Source organism: Vipera berus (genome assembly GCF_964194415.1).
Source record: "Vipera berus genome assembly, chromosome: 3".
In the NCBI taxonomy this organism is placed as follows: Eukaryota; Metazoa; Chordata; class Lepidosauria; order Squamata; family Viperidae; genus Vipera; species Vipera berus.
In genome coordinates, this window is record NC_138204.1 from 95,528,642 (window position 1) to 95,546,048 (window position 17,407).

Consider the following 17,407-nt stretch of genomic DNA (forward strand, 5'->3'; position numbering starts at 1 on the left):
TATTCAAATAATGGATCAAATATTTTAACAGGAGTGCAGGAAGCTAGTAACTGTTGGTCAGGAATGTCTGGTTTTAATATCAAAATACAACTTAATCAAATTTAAACATTCTAAAGTTTACTTGATATCAGGAACAGACATGCCAATTGAAAATTTGCTGCATAGTGTTCTTGTGACTGAGATGAATTATATTAATTGTACAGGGGAAACAATGAAAATGAATTCAGAAGAATATCAAGGAAGTAATTTTATATTGCTCAACAGCCTCGTTTCATATGCTCCAAAAACTTTTGTGAAAGTGCGGGAATGTATCTACTGCATGGGTTTTGTAAAAAAAGATTTTGTAAAAATAATAATAATAATTTCAACAGTTATATCTGGCTTTACTAGGTTTGCATCAAGTAAAATATTTATTAATGAAACTACTGTACAGGAAACATCAAAGCGAAATGCATCATACAGAAAAAGTACACTCTAGGTGACAGATGGAAAAGTGCATGCAGGTTGCTTTAAATTTTAAGTCAAAAACAAATAATACTAATGTTGATCCCTAAAACTTCTCTAAATTTACCAAAAATGCCATCAAACATATATGACTAATACACATTGGCAAGCAGTATGAATGAATTCAGGTTTTAAATCTTATTTTACAGGTATTTTTGCTTGACAAATGTGAGTTTAAATAGATTCATAAAAAAGGAAAAATCTTCTCAAATTGGACTGGGAAGTTCTGCCAGGTTGCTCTGATGTCACACACAGCCTCCAAGTGTTTAAATAGATACCATCAAATCACATATGTCGTGTTAACATTCAGGAAATGACATTGAGTCTGTCTTTAAAGAATTATTTTTGGCTCAATAAATTTTAAATGTATGGTTTATCATAACCTAATATTGTCTTTGTCTTCACTGCAGTGGATTTCCGATCAAACTTTCCCCTTCTTTTAATACTTTAGGGAATTTTCAAACGTCGGGATGTTTGGCTGTAATGCCCCAAGATTTGTTCTCCCTGAAAGAAATCATAGTGACAATTTATTAAACTACAGAGCAACCTGGCTTTTAGGGGTCTGTACTTTTAGATTGTGTTCAATATACCTAACAACTAAATTGTGATGCATTTCACCATAATTATTTATTATATTTTTCATGCAATTACTACTTCCATTCCTATACTCTCTGGGCTTTGGGTTTTAGATTTATTTGATTGGGGTTGAAATTGATTTTATTTTTTAATGATTTTAAAAGAAATATGCCAGCCTGTTCTTAAAACACAAACAGGTGCAACCCAGTAACTATTGTTTGTGATTAAGTCTCATTAAATGCAATGAAATGCATTAAATCAATATTAAGTCCCATTCTATTTAATGAGACTTAATTTGGTTTAAAATTTTAAATTGTGCTCTCTATGACTTGAAGGGAATTCCCATTCTAAGCCACCTCAAGCTAGTTGAATTTGCGTTCAATGGGACTCAAATTAATTACATTTAACTTGTCCAACTTTTCATTGGCCTTAAGTATAACTAGAGCTCATTACATCAGAGCTATATTGTTAAATACTGCAACCTAAGATTGGGTTGTAATATCAATCAGTGGAGCATTATTTTCAATTTTTAAAAATAGAAATCTTAAATTACATCAGGTATATTATTATTAAACAAAAACTAGAAGTAATCCTATTTTGTAATTGCTGTAAGATTCCCATTAATGTGTTAAGTACTTCACACAAATTCACACATACTGTAAACAACACAACACACTGCCACAGTCAGGAAATACTCCAAATTTTTTTAAAAAAGAAAACTGAAGGTAAATAAAACTCCTTTGATTCAAAATGGTTTATTCACACAAATTTAATAGGATATATCACAATTGTTTGGTCCATAAATATTTAGGGGAAATAAGTTTCTATACAATGCATTTTTCAATAAAACAAAGAAAACATGGACAACTTTGCTAGACCACTTAACTGTACTATAAACACGAAGCTCAATATATAAGATTATTGAATTTATCAACTATATCCGAAAGAGTGCACAACTGCTTTCTATGACATGTTTGTCCCCTCTACCAGGTTACACCATAAAAAGAGTTTCAGAAATAAGAGGTAAAACAGTACAAAACTAGTGAGGTGTCAAAAGGGTTTAAAACAGTTAATTTAACAAACAACACATATATATCCTGATTTTTTTTCCACAAGCTTACTCCCAAGTTATAGCATAAGGCACATTGTAGAACTGAGTTATAAGAAGTCTACTTAATAAAGTAGATCTATAGTACCATATAGTTGTTCTGTCAAAGAACAAAATTTATATGTATCAATTTTTGTACCTGTAAAAGTGTATTAATAAAGATCTCAGCCTTTCCAAGGTTGTTTGGTCTGGTTAGTGGTAAATGCCCATAAGGTAATAGGAACAGGAAAAGTCCAAGATTGGCACCTCAATCCTAACTATATCAACTTGGAAGTAAATTCCACTCATGTCAAATGAACTTCCTTCCTTCTAAATGTGCTTTAGGTCAGGAGCCTTAAGCCTTCTAGAAGATCATGACTACACTGGCTAAATATATAACAACAAAGACACATTTTCTCCATTACAGTGTTAACATCTCTTCCATTGTTTTTTCTTTAAAAAATAAGCTACTTTTCTGTGCTAATTTTCTAAAAACCCTGAGCAAAAGTTAGAATAATGCACTTTAATATGGGCAGTGAACTGTCACTATGTATCCACTCATTATTGGAGATCAAGCCCCCCCCCACTTTCAAATAATCAATTTTAAAAAAGGATTTTAAATAAAATGAGAGGGATATGATTGAAAGGAAAGGGGAAGAGAACAAAGAGAAGATGGATAAAATATAAAATATTGTGCAAAAGTTATTCTTAACAATCTATCCAAAACATTATTTTGATAGTTTTTGGAAAGTCTCCTCCCCTGTTTAATTAGTGTTTTATCAGAAGAAAGGATACAAATGAACATTCACCACTGCCCAGACCATTCAGACTTTAGCTTAAACTAAACAAAAAAATGAACCACTTGCAAATGTAAACTAGGAAAGGTGTTTCCAATCAGCAATACATCCACAAGGCTTCTGAGTTTGGCAGCTTCTGAGAATTTCAATTTTCAAAAGGATTTTGTTTTTAACTTAAAGCGTTTTCTCATATTAGAAGAGAGCTTTTGCTTGCTTTTTTAATGAAAAAAATGGGGACAGGGGGCGCGATCATCATCCAACACGGAATTAAACTTGTATACAGGGCAATCCAAATAATGTCTAATCAAAAATTAATTACATTGGGTCCAATGGGGGTGGTTTTCAATCACATTAAGACTACATTTTTAAATCCCATTGAATTATGCTAGAATCACCAAATGTGGTTGTAAGTCTGCTAGGGCAGTAGGTCTACCTCTGCTTTTGTAATTTTGTGTATTAATTATAAATTCATACACACAAATTAACCCTAGGTGAAGTTCCATGTAGCTAGCGCAGTACTATATATATAGTTTACTTGGAAATAAGCTCCCAGTGAGTTAAAACAGGCAGACTTACAATATGACAGCAGCACAGTATTACTGTATTCACATATTTGCTGAACTTGTCTTTTGAAGTTAATACATTAAAATGGCCAGCATGTTAGAAAAAATGCAAGTATGTTCAAAACATCCAAGAATAAATATATTTAAGTAATTGTTCAAACATTTTAAGAAATTATATTTTGCCTATTTCCATCTTCTTCTGAAAATGATTGAAAATCTGAAGAGTTACTTTAATAATGGAAATTCATGTTTTTAAAGATGAATTTTAGTAATTTGTAAAGATTATTATTCTTTTTCTATACTTATAGTACTCCACCTTGTCCTATTGAAATGTAAAAGTGTTCAATATTCACATGCTGGATTTTACACTTATAAAGGGAAAAAACAATATCCAAGACAGATACTATAACGGCTGCAATCCCCAAGCCACTAGGCTCAGAATAAACCCTCTTGTTTAGATATAATTAATATAGAGAATAAAGCATTACAATTTTAATAGGGAAATTTTTTTAGCCTCAAACTACTGACAATATCTAGCAAAATTTATGTACTTTAAAATCCTTTTTATTTCCATGGGACAACATTGAGTAGACATTTATTTCTTCCCTTTAAATCAACAGGATTGTTATTTAATTTAATCTTTGGGTATGTTAGTGTTTTGCTGTCAGTCCCACTGCAAACCAGATGAAGCTTGAAACTATATTTGTTTGTACAGCTGAATAGGGATTAACCCCAAGCAAATGTTTCTAAGATCAATGTATTTTAGAAAAAAGTTTGTGTTAGATAACACAACCAACATTCATACTGTCTGAGGCTGTTCTATTTTCCAGCAGTATTTACTAGCCTGCAGGACAGAAAGTTAACAATTGACATTCATAAATGGCCTAAGTTAGCTGAAAAGTTAATGTAGTCTAAATGTTATTCATCGTATGTGCGTAGACATAGCTGCGGTATTATAAATCCTGAAAAGTAATATAGCTGAAACATGGATTAAGTGATAGGATTCATATACCACATTAAGCCATACTGTTTAATTTGGTCTTAATGTGATGTGTGATACAATAGTTTGTAAATGAACAGTTTGTGACTTAACTAACTTAAACCCAGTAAGATAAGGTTTATTCACTAAACAATAGTTTAGCATGATACATGAAATCTGTTAATTCCTTGCTCATTCAAGCTCTTATATATAATACATTTTCAGAAATAAATTTCCTTTTGTTTTAAAGGATGTTGATGGGCAGAAAATGGGCAGAAAAATAGATTTTCACATTTAGGCAATCAGTTTTTATATATCTGAAGAGGCTTCTAAACATTATAGCATAAAGCATCATACAGAAGCCAATTAATAAATGAAGAATTTATATGTTTTGGAGGGCTGGAGCCCATTATTTCCAGAGCACACTACTCCCTCTCTGATTAAGCCTAATAAAAACTGTGCAAACCTCAATCCCAAACAAAACTTTTACAACTTTTTTGTATGCACAGAAAATGAAAGAAAGTACAAAATGTAAGTATCTGAATGACAAATTGAGGATTAAACATTTGAAATGCAAATAATTCCTGGGCAGCCTTTCAGAGCATGTTGGCATCTAAAAATTAACTGAGGAAACAGTCACAGACAGCTGGGCAAGCAGACCACAAGTATCTCTGACATAATTATGTTAATACTCAACCCATATGTGATTTAATTAGGTGACCTGTATATGAGCGAGTCCTCTGCAGGACATGTAGTATGCCATGTCTCAGGATGAATACAAACAACTGTCTTAACACACATCTGTAACTGATGTGCAATAACATTATAAGAACTGACCTCAGAGCATGATAGTTTGATTCTTTAGGCTCTTCCTACTCAGTTGCTTCCTTCTATATATCCCAATGTGTATATTATTTGAATTTTGTGCTTTACAACTTTTTTCTACAGGCTATGCTGGTTCCTTGTAAGTGGCAGGTCAGTCATATAATTTGATGCCAAAAGCAACCATCACTAGTTTGGCATGCCAAACCAAGTCACATCATAACATGGTAGAATGCAAATTGAGTAGGTTTTGTACATGGCAAACATATCATAAAGACAGCTTCCAAAATGCAGGGAACCACCATAGAATAAAGAAAGCAAGTCACACAGATCGCTTGACTTAAAACAAATGTCCTTACTGATCCGAATTTGACATCTGCCCAATACCTGCTTTTAAAGTTGTAATTCTAGCTTGATTTAGAAATATACTCCACTGAACTCAAAGGTAGAGTAATGTGATATGGAAAAGGAACTCAGTTACCTCAAGTGGCAGATTTTATGGTGTTAAATGTTTTTAGATTTTCTGCATTAGACACCAAAAGAGCTTGGTCAGTCTTGCTCAGCGGGATTTCCTTTCAATTGTTTATGTTTTTTATGATTCAGATGCCAATCATTTGAAGAAAACAAACACTGATCTATTTATTTGGAAATACAGTTTTATGATATATCAACCATTTTGCCCCCAGCAATTTCTGGAAATAAGGAACATACAATTTTAAGAGGCACTTAAACCTTCCCTTTAATTAGGCAATGATTAAAAGAAAATCCAACAACAATTTATAGACAAGTTCATGTTGCATTATAATAGAATTCTATTACTGCAAACTCATTTGCCAAGTGGTTGTGGGTGCTACACACCAAGTTGGTTTTCCCAAATATATTGTGGTGTTGTTTATTTTTTTTAAAAAAATGTTGCAAATAATATTAATAGTAATTATAATCATATAATGGAGAAAGAAGAAAAGGAAGCAGAAGTAACGAATAAGAATTTTGAAATCAAATGTTAGAAAATGTTTGTTAAGGTAGTTTGTGAGGGGCTCGCGGAATCGTGGCTGTCCATGTTAGAGGTCACTGATGATACTACAGTGATAGTGGGATTGGTCAGGTCTGTTAAAGTGGTCGCAGTGCCGGGTGGAGTGAGAGCGCCGCTGTCTGCTGAGGGCGGTGCCGGAAGTGACGTGCCATCAGCTTTATCAACACCCCCATTCTCCTGTCGCAAAAGATTCCTTCTGAATTTGGCTCTTGCGTTTTGGAACCAAACCTGCAAACCAATCCCAATTGATTTCTTTACCAAAGTTAGCTTTTATTTTTGACTATCTTTTTTCCCCTGTCTTTTTTGCTTCTCCCTATTTCTGTTTGCATTTTAAAGGATGGTGGGTTTCTTGTTTTACCTTTCTCCTCCTTCCCCCACTGCACTGCTCACACTTACTATTATATTATCTGGGGACTCTTTCAATGATAATTCACTAAGATATCAAATAGTCCTTTTAATGGGCACCTATAGTTATTTTTGTTTTTCACTTGTGCCATAACTTCTTAATAAAATAAATATTCTTCTAAAAACTCTTATGATCATTTAAAAACATGGAGAGTATTAAATGCAGAAAGAATTTGTGCACCACTTTTCTTATGTGGTTTCTGTGTGTCCTAATTCAAAGCTGCGCTAGTTACGTTGCGATCACTAGTCTCTTGCACTTAAACTCCTTCTACTGATTTTTGTTGGCTTCTATGGAGTTGGCCCACAATCATTTATAGGTATGATACATTATGGCCAGAACCCTGTATCTGTTAAAAATATTATAACTTCTTCCAAAATTATTGGTTTTTTCAACTATATTATGAAAGAGTCAGATTTGAAAGCATCACATCTTACAGGGCAACCCAAAGATAACAGATTAAAGCACTTTACATACAACACAAATCCCATGTGATGTATTAATTGCTGTACTGCACTGCTTCAGAATTCAGTGGTGAGAATTAAATCTATGAATGTTCTCTATGCAGTCCTCCAGGAAATCTTCAATGTATAGTGTTAAATCAACTTGCTAGTGACACTATTAGGCCAAATTGTTTTCCTTCATATCATCTTAGTATTCTAATATAATACAGTATAGCAACAAATACTCCCATAGGATTGTTGGCTGTATATAATAAAACTCAGTTCATGTTGACACACAGGCCTCTTGAGGTTACTTCTGGCTAATAAAAATGGAGAAATGCAGTAAAATAGATTATTTGCCTTAAATTCAATATCCAATTACTGTTTTAATTACAAAGGATACCAGTATATTTTACATATTTCCCATCCCAATCAGAGCAAACAAAATTGATTCTCCTTCAATCCTGAGAGCAGTAGCTCTGGAGAGAAGCATAATTGCCCACTTAAATATACCTTCAGTACCTTTGGAGGATAAGATCTGAATATGTAAATGAATACCTATTTATCTATTGGAGGAGTCAGCTAATTTAAGATAGCAGAAGGGAAATCTAAGGGATATGCAATTTTTAAATAGAGAGAAAGGAATGGAAGGGAGACACTTATAGCAAAGGCTTCTTACCTGCAGAACTCTCTTAGTTAGTCCAGTTTTCTGGGCAAGCTGCTTGAGGTCCTTAGCATCTGGATTGTGATTAATGGCAAAGTAGGATTTCATGGTACGGAGCTGGTGATGTTTAAAAGAAGTGCGCATGCGCTTAGTCTTCTGAGATGGGGGATAAGGCTGCTGGTCTCTGTCCAGATGGTCTGCCTCATTTTCATTACAACCTGTTTGGGAAAACAACAAACAACAACAAAAGAATTGGAAAGCTGAAAATAAGCAATGTGTGTCTATGTCTGTGTACGTGGACAAAAAGAACTCCCAATATAATATTAACATATTTCCTTCCATTGCAGGATTACAACATTAATATCACTTAATGTATTATATGCATAATATGAAGAAAATGACGCGATACAGTCCTGGACATCATTCCAGACAACAAGTAGAAAGAGTGGTTGTTTTCATGTCCTTCCATTTTTAAAGCAATCCCTGCTTTCTAAAAAATGTGAAAGTAGAATATACGGTAATCTATAAGGTATCCTAGTACAAAATAATAAAGTATAATTAAAGAATAAAAATGAACATAATAAGGTAAAAGTATAGGATTTTTAAAATAACAGCAGCCCTGAGTCACTTGCTATGACTCAAATGCAAGAATAAAAAGCAGATCTTTACATGTGCCACAGAAACAGTCTGAAGAACATGGAGGAGGAGAACCACGCTTTATTTTGGTGCATACTTTACCAGAAAGAGGGACCCCAAATATGGGAAACCAAAGATTTTATAGAAATTGAGAATTACAAGTTGGAAAATCCTAAGGATCTAATTTACTGGTCAGTTTGGGGAAACTAGGCAGGTCCTGATCAGTGTATCTGGCATGAGATCTCGTGATAGGCAGCAGTGTTTGGAAAGACCTTTGTGAAGGAGATAGAATGTTGAGATCATCAAATGATAGAGGATGGAATGTTGGGGGTTCCCTAGGTTGCAATTTCCTCATATGGGTTTCCACTTTGTATTATGAATGAAAGGGTGCAATCTTCATTTTGTTTGTTAGATTTATTTTCTATTTTATAAGAAATGTCACTGTAAAGCAAACAAAGTTGATTTCTTCCTAGATTCTCAGAAAAAGTATTTTCAGAACTGAGGTGCCATGACAGAGAAGGCCCTCCCCAAATCCCCATATAAAGCTCTTAAGACAAAACATGGTTAGGCAAGTACACACTAGGAGAGGCACTCCAGTGCCTAAGTATCAGGGATCCATATCTTGAATATCATTATTAAACTTCAATTTGGAAGCCCAGGCAGCTAGCAGAGTTTCCTTAGCAGTCTTGCCACTCTACTCAGTTTTAGCTGAAGCTTTCAAATAGTTCAAGGACAAACCCACTCTGCAGTCATCTAACCAGAAAATTACCAGAAAATGAATTACAGGCAGTCCTTATTCAGCAACCAACTACGCATTCAGCCACCATTCAATGTTATGACAATGCTGAACAAATGAATTTTAACTGTTCCTTGTAGTTGTGGCTGTTGCAGTGTTCCCAGTCACATGATCGTGATTTGGGTGCCTGACAATCAACTTGCAATTACAATGGTCACCGTGTCCTTTGCTCATGTGATCACTATTTGTAGCCTTCTCTACCAGTTCCAACAAAGTCAATGGGGAAACCAGCAGGTCACCAATAGCAATCATATGGCCACAGGACACTGCAACCGCATGGATTTGCCCAACAACAGAACTGTCATAAGTTGGCACAGCCACATGACTGCACTTTACAACTGCATTATTTAACAACACAATTGCTAATCCCAATGACTGTCCTTAAGCAAGGATTACCAATAGAGGTACAAGGCCATCCCTATTAAAGAAAAGTGTCAGCTAATGGGTCAGCTGCAACTGGCCAAATATTTTATAGTCCATTAAGGCCACTTGAATCTTTGAGTAATGGAAACAAATCTAGAAGAATATAAAAACTATTTACGCTTCTGCTCCTCCAAGAAGAAGTCCATCAAAAATGATACTTACCCAATTCCAGACACACGAGCCTTCAATCCACAGCATCTCTTTCTGAATTTAATTAATGCAATTAACACATCTAGCACCCACCAGATGTTTTGAACTAAAATTTCATTGACCTCTTACTGTTGGCCATCAGAAAAAAATAATACATACTTTGCCCTGATGCATTTATTTAGCGTAAAATATTTTTTGACATGCAGCAGCATTAAAGTTGGTATGGATAAATATTCTTCACCAACACAATGCTGAATTGGAAGTGATATAGTCTGGAAATCTACTGCTTCATTCAGCATTAGTTCTAACATGATAAGCCAAATAACGGGATGAGTGATGATTCAGTAAAAATGAAAAAGCAGCCACATAGCTGTTTCCTTAAAACATACATTAATGCACCATCTGCTAAAGGTGCCTGCCAGCTTTTACTCCTTTTACTTTATTTTGAAGGGACATTTCTTCAGGATAAGAAAGCCTTTCAAATGTTATTTATTGTAGTTCTGAAACTTTACTCAGCCAACTATGAGCAGATTATTAAAGTTTATAAGCTGTTTCCTTTACTCAAATTAATATGAGTGTGCTGTGCAGCACAGAAAAGCTTGCAAGAAGAGGAATCAACTTGTATTTTTTTCTTCATCACTTTTCTTCTGTAATTGCCATCAATCTAATTTCTCCACAGAAAGGATACTAGACCCACAATTGTGCATTACAGTATAGTGCTATTACTTTCTTTTCCCCTACATGACGGAAGAAAAATCAGAATTGGAGCAGCCCATACCCATCCTGAATAAAGAAACAAAGCATGTTCTTATTAGATATTTAGACTACGTCTTTAATCAGTTTGGATCAAAGGCATAATGGTACGGTATCTTAATTTGCTTTCCAAAAAGCAAGGAGAAAGATCTACAATAGAGAGTTCCATTAAGTGGGAACTACATGTCTTTTGTTCTATGCTGCATCTTCCACACAAGGAGGTAGGATACTCAACAGAGCTCTTCTCAATAACCAGAGTTGGCATGAAGATTTGACTTGGACAAGAAGCCTGATATGTATCAGCTTCTCTGAGCAGGGTTCTAGAGGTTATGACTAGCACTTTGAATTGTGTATGGAAACTACATGTAACCAGTGCAGTGATTTCAAATTAGGTGTTAGTCTAAGCTGGCTGTCCCATCAATAGTCTAACTCAGGCATGTCAAACTCGCGATGTCACGTGACGTCGTGCGACGTATTGGAACTTTTTCCCATTGCCGATTTGTCACGGTTTCTCTGTGACGCTCCAGCCCGCGGGCCGGCAGTTTGACACCCCTGGTCTAACTGCAGCATTTTGTTCTCTAGCTATAGCTTCTGGGTCACCTTCAAAAGCAGCCCCTTAGAGATCACGTTCCTGTAATCCAGTCTCTAGGCCAGCGGCTCCCAAACTCTTTTATACCCCGCACCCCTAGAATGATTCTGATATATTCTCGCACCCCTTACAAAAGTTCAAAATAACAGCAACGAATTATGCATATACACTATAATTTTGAAACTTCTAAAACCAAGTTTTTGCACCTCCTGGAATATCATCCCATGCCGCCAATTGGGAACTCTACGCAGACACAAATTAACATTGCCAGAACATCCTGAACCATAATTACTTGGACCATAAGCAACAGTTGTAGACCATAACGGGCATATTAGATGAAGCTGGATGAAATCCCTTAGTCATGACTTCTATTTGTTGCTTGAGCAATAGGCACAGGTCCAGGAAGATCTTTGCATCACAGACCCCCTTCAGGAAAAGCATGACCTGATCCAGGATTACCACCAGTCTCCAGGTGTTTATAATAAACAGCAACTCCGTGTTGGACAGAGCACTAGGATTTTGTTTTCTTGTACAGAAGGTATGCTTTTTTGCCTTCTGACTCAAGCCTGGGCTTTGGTGCTAAAATGATAAATTCTAACTGTTAGATCATTAAGAACAAGCAAATTAAGAGGTAATATATGATACATATGCAGTTCCTGCTGGAAAAAAGGATGGAACAATGTATGAATCCAATAATCAAATATTAGGAGCCACCCTTAGCAAGAAGCGATGGTTTCTTTTTATTTCATGCTTCGGTAAGTATAGATGTTATATGGCATGGCTCTGTTTAAACTCGCTTTTATATAGATTTATGTTCTACTGTTAGCCGTAGCATCGCCATGAATCCTCAGCAGGATTAGATGATTGAGAAAAGCGTAAATTGTAGACCATTGACTCTTGGCTTTTGAGCTGTCACTGACACTGCAGCTGTAGTTGCACAACTAAAAATGAGCGGGTTACCTAAAAAGATAAACTTTCTAAAATCCTGATTCTATTATGTGGAAAGAATCCCTGCAAAGATCAATAGGACTCAGAACCGTCAAAACATTTCATACCAGAATACAAGTGAATTTCTTTTAACTATTAAGCATGAAATATTACATCACTTTTCAGGAATGATTTAATAAAGCTAATTTCATCATGCAAGAACAGAATAAACAATGTAAATTTAATTTAATTGTAATGATTGGTTCTAGGAAGGAACTGAATTAGTCCATATTTAAAGTATGTTTGAATATGAATATGAATTTCCATTTAAAAAGAAATCTTGGAATATTTCCCAACAGTTGGCTGGAATTCTTTCACAAAGTATAACTATTCCCCATCCCAATATGATGGAAAACATACATTATACTATACACATTACATCTGTCCATGGAGACAGATTGTATGTGTGTGTGTGTGTGAGAGAGAGAGAGAGAGAGAAAGAGAGAGGGAGGGAGGGAGGGAGAGAGGGAGGGAGGGAGAGAAAAAGACAGGGAGGGAGACAGAGAAGAAGGAACATTTTATAACTGCATTTGCCTTCTATTAAAAGAAAACAACAGAACTGAAATGCTGTTTTCTCAACTAAGTTGTGAAAGAATATCCAACAAATGCTGGTTTACTGATTTTCTAAACTTATTTCACCACTCCCACCTGATAAGCATTTTCGGTAAATTTAATAAGAGTAATTTGGGAAAATACCAGGGAGCCAGAGATGACAGATGCTTTTTGTATAAGGTAGCTTTTTTTCAGCAGCAGAGATATATTTAAAGACATACGAGAATGATTTTTGAAGAAGATAATTCTATTAAGTGGGGGAGGGGGTTAAGAACACTTTAGTATTTGACAGTTTCTCATCTGAAGGCCAAAAGCATGGTCCTCAAAGAGAAAACTAAATATAACAACAGTTATACCCTTCAAATATATTTGGATTACAACTCTACAGCTCCTAGAATTTCTAGCAGCTCATTAATTTCACGCTTACTGAGAATTATTGACATTGTAAAACCATTACATTTAAGAAGGTGCAAGATGAAAAAAGCTATTTTAGTTCATTAATTTTTGGAAGATGCCTATGATTTAGGCATCAATTGCTTCTAAACCCGACTCAACTGTGGTTCTTCTATACTCTATACAGAACATCTCTTCTCAAGTAATATTCAAATCATTCTTGACTTCTGGCAAGTATATGGAGAAATCCACACAGTATTCTTGGAAATCTTCCCATTGCCTTTTGACCAAGGGTAGGAAGAGGTTGCTAATCTAAAGACATTTCCATGGTTAAGGCAGGACCAAAACCCAGATTTCCCAGCTCCCAGTTCAGTACCTTAACCTAGACCAAACTGCCCAAGTTCTCTTTTACATAATGTGTTATAGTGTGATATTCCTAATTACATGAGGAAGAATTACCTTTGAAGATCAAGCAGAAAAATATTTACAGGTAGTCTTCAACTTACGACAGTTGGCCCAACATTTCTGTAGTTAAGTGTGGCATTTATTAAGTGAGTTTTGCCCCATTTTATGGCCTTTCGTGCCACAGTTACATGAATCACCACAGTTGATAAGTTAGTTACACGGTGGTTAAGTGAATTTGGCATCCCCATTGACTTTGCTTGTCAGAAGGTTGCAAAAGGTGATCACATGATCTTGGGACACAGCAGCAGTCATAAGTATGTTGCTAAGCATCTGAATTTTGATCACATGATCATGGGGATGCTACAAAGGTCGTAAGTGTGAAAAATAATCATAAGTCACTTTTTTCAGTACTGTTGTAACTTTGAATGGTCATTAAATGAACTGTTCTAAGTCAAAGACTACTTGTAGTAACTTCTTCATTTAGTGATTCCAAAGCATCCATCTATATAGTATGCTACTGAGCTATCATTAATTTGTGTATCATTTTGCTGCTGCTGCTGCTGTTGAAAAGTTCTACATTTTGATATTCCTCAATTACCTTCTATTTTTGGAGGGTGTGTTTTTGCAAGCTGATTTATAGAATAAAACATTTCTTCAGAGAAGGACAAATATAAAGCGTTAAGTGTCAGGACAGGTAATGAAACTTGATTGTCCAAAGAATATTGACATAGGGAAAATAAAATGGGGAAAATAGGGATAATGGAATAGGATATCAAAGGGAACTGCTCAATTGTCTAGCTGACTTGCACCCTGATCAGACGCATTTCAGAGTGCCATAATTTCATGGAAGTTTACTAGAAAATACACTGATTCCAATGGTGCTCTTGTTTTGTTTTGAAATGGTAGCACAATCCACTGCAAATGCTAAGGGAAGAAAACCTTAGTTTCACTTTTAAGGTACAGTCAGGATAACACAAATCATTTTATTTCTCCAGAGAAGCGACATCAGTGATATAGTTGTTTGCAAAGAGGAAGGAATGGACAGGCCATATTTTTATATGGTTCGCAAAAACACTAGTTAGGGTGAGAATGTCTTTTTCCTCTCAAGAGGATCAGCAGCTGCTATAATACCAATGCCACTCATATCAATAGAACGAAAAATAGCTAGTTATATTTCCATTTGCAGCAGTGGAACAAGGAAACAATGAAGTCTTTGCTCTTATTCTAAATCACCTCCATTGTACGGTTAATCCGCATTTAGCAACCACAATTGGGACCAGCCATTCAGTCTTTCAACGAAACGGTCACTTTACCAAGTGAAACCACGACTGTACTTATGATCTTCCTTCAACTTTCCTTTGCTTTACAAACCTGCAAAGGTCCTAAATACAAAGAATGGTCACAAAGTTACCTTTTCATCACCATCATAACTATGAAAGGTCGCTGTACGAGGCAATCACTAAACGAGTACCGCCTCTGCCTTCAAAGCCACTTATCGAGAAATTCTAACAGAACAAGAACACTAGATATTTTCAGTCATTTGCCATAATTATTACAGACATTAAATATCAGCCTGAACAAAATGACAAGATGGCACCTTCTGTCTTACTTTAATTGGGGCAATGGAACACCCTTCTTCTTTCTATCTAAGGATGGCAGGCTAGTGTAAGGCCTATGGCAGATGATATAGCTCATGACCTTGGATCCTGGCACCTGCTTTCTGAGACGGTTCTCTCAGCCTACCAAATGATGAGATTGGCCGTGAACAACATCCCGCAGCAATGCGCTCTTTTAATTGTTTCAGTGCAATGGGAAAAAATATTTGGTATAAGAATTAGGATTTCAAAATTGAAGAAAGTTTAAATATCATTCAATTTTCCAAATGGGCGAAAAATCAACTGCATATTTTATCCTAAGTCCCAGAGTTACCTCCCTTCTTTTCTTTTTGTGTGGTACCTTGGGCCTTGAACATTCACATCAGGTTAATGAACAGAATAAACAAAAGAAGTTGCAGATACTTTAACTTCTACCACATTAGAAAGCCAAATATTCTCTGGATTTGCCTAAACCCAACGACATCCAGTACTGGTGTGCAAATGTCATGTCTCACAAATTGGAGTGCTGTCCACCTGCTATATATGGTAACCCACCAGTAACTCCCATCGTCTTCCCACCTGAGCAAAATACCTCACATCTCTAGAGAACAGGTAAGCAAGTAATAGATTCTCAGCCCCATTTGGCCATCTATAAAACATAACAATAACAGTTTAACTCATATAATTCCTGTTCAATGACACACGACTGTACTTTGCTTATTTGAAAGCCTCAAAGAGCTGACAGTCCATTGATCATGAACAACAATTTCACAGGACTTGTCAGGGCTTACAGAGTAGGAAATGACCTCAGTGCTGCCTGAAGGCAACCAAAGGAAAGGCAATTTCTATAAGCTTTTAAAGGAAGTATTTTTTTACAATACATTGCCATATTTTGCTATCTTGCTTATTTAATTGACTTGATTTTTACCACCCTTTCTGGTAAAAATGGCGACTAACCAAATTTTAGAAACAAAATGTTCACAATATGTTTGCCTATTAACAGCTCAGACTTCAGGCTCTTGACCAATTGACCTCCATGATGTCTGTCCTTAGCAAATGATTTTTTTTCCTCCATCTTCTCCTGAAGATATCTCAGATAGCTTGGAACCATCTCAGACAGCTTGGAACCTTAAGTATCTGCTATCCCAGATGGTTAGAATTCTCTTCCCTCAAATTATTTTACAGCATTTCTGCATTACCGTATGTATTCTTTTAAATAATTTCATTTTCTTCTCGGTTTTAAGCTACTGAATTATTTTATGTATGGTTCAAAATAGTCTTCTAAAGTAATTCTAATGTAGCAATTCTCAGGAAAAGAACTGGCATGGACTTAGGAGCAATCCTTACATATATTTGTCTTTGTGATGTTTCTCAGCCCTTGGCAATTACTTGTCAGTAATAATTTGAAAGTAAATACTAGTGCACAGTAGGGCTGTGTATGCTTCAAAAATGATTCAGAAGAAGCACTTTGGACCTCACATGAGCACAGCACTTCTCCTCTATTCACTAAAACAGCCTGTCATTTTTTCAGGTTTTCAAACAAACCTGAAATAAAGGAGCTGAAAAGAGCTGGACACATGTGTATTTTGAAAAGCTTCTTCTGAATCATTTAACTTAACTTGGAGGATCATCTAACTGCTGTGACCAGGGGGGCCTTCGCACAGGTTCGCCTGGTGTGCCAGTTGCGCCCCTTTTTGGACCGAGATGCCCTATGCACGGTCACCCACGCCCTTGTCACTTCTCGCCTGGATTACTGCAATGCTCTCTACATGGGGCTGCCCTTGAAGTGCACCCTGAGGCTTCAGCTGGTGCAGAATGCAGCCGCGCGGGTGCTTATGGGAGTTTCTCGATACTCCCATGTTACACCACTCCTGCGCGAGCTGCATTAGCTTCCGGTTGCCCTCCAGGTGCGATTCAAGGTGCTAGTAATTACCTTTAAAGCCCTACATGGCTTAGGCCCGGGGTACTTGCGAGACCACCTGCTGCCATTGTCAACCTCCCATCGCCCGGTTCACTCCCACAGAGTCGGCCTCCTCAGGGTTCCGTTAGCTAAGCAATACCGGCTGGCGACCCCTAGGGGGAGAGCCTTCTCTGTGGGCGCGCCGACCCTCTGGAATGAGTTGCCTCCAGAGCTGCGGATGTCCCCTGACCTTCGGTCCTTCCGCCATGACCTGAAGATATGGATGTTCCAACAATCGGGCCTGGACTGTCTATAGTTTTAAATTTGGTTTTATTGGGTTAATTGTTATGTATTTAT

At 36.3% G+C, this 17,407-nt stretch overlaps 1 protein-coding gene across 2 annotated transcripts in view; it reads right to left on the reverse strand.

Moving 5' to 3' along the window:
- Positions 1–951: 951 nt before the first annotated feature.
- LHX9 (LIM homeobox 9) overlaps positions 952–17,407 on the reverse strand; it is a gene marked incomplete at its 3' end in the record, with an annotated part of 34,730 nt that continues 18,274 nt past the window's right edge. Inside the window, exons 4-5 of one of the 2 annotated variants that reach the window (XM_081322199.1) lie at positions 7,887–8,089; positions 952–1,008 (exon numbers count right to left, since the gene is read on the reverse strand). In XM_081322199.1, coding sequence (XP_081178325.1) covers positions 952–1,008; positions 7,887–8,089 — 260 coding nt within the window. Of the gene's footprint in view, positions 1,009–6,331; positions 6,590–7,886; positions 8,090–17,407 lie in introns of those variants that run through there. The other variant, XM_081322198.1, reaches the window with a different exon arrangement.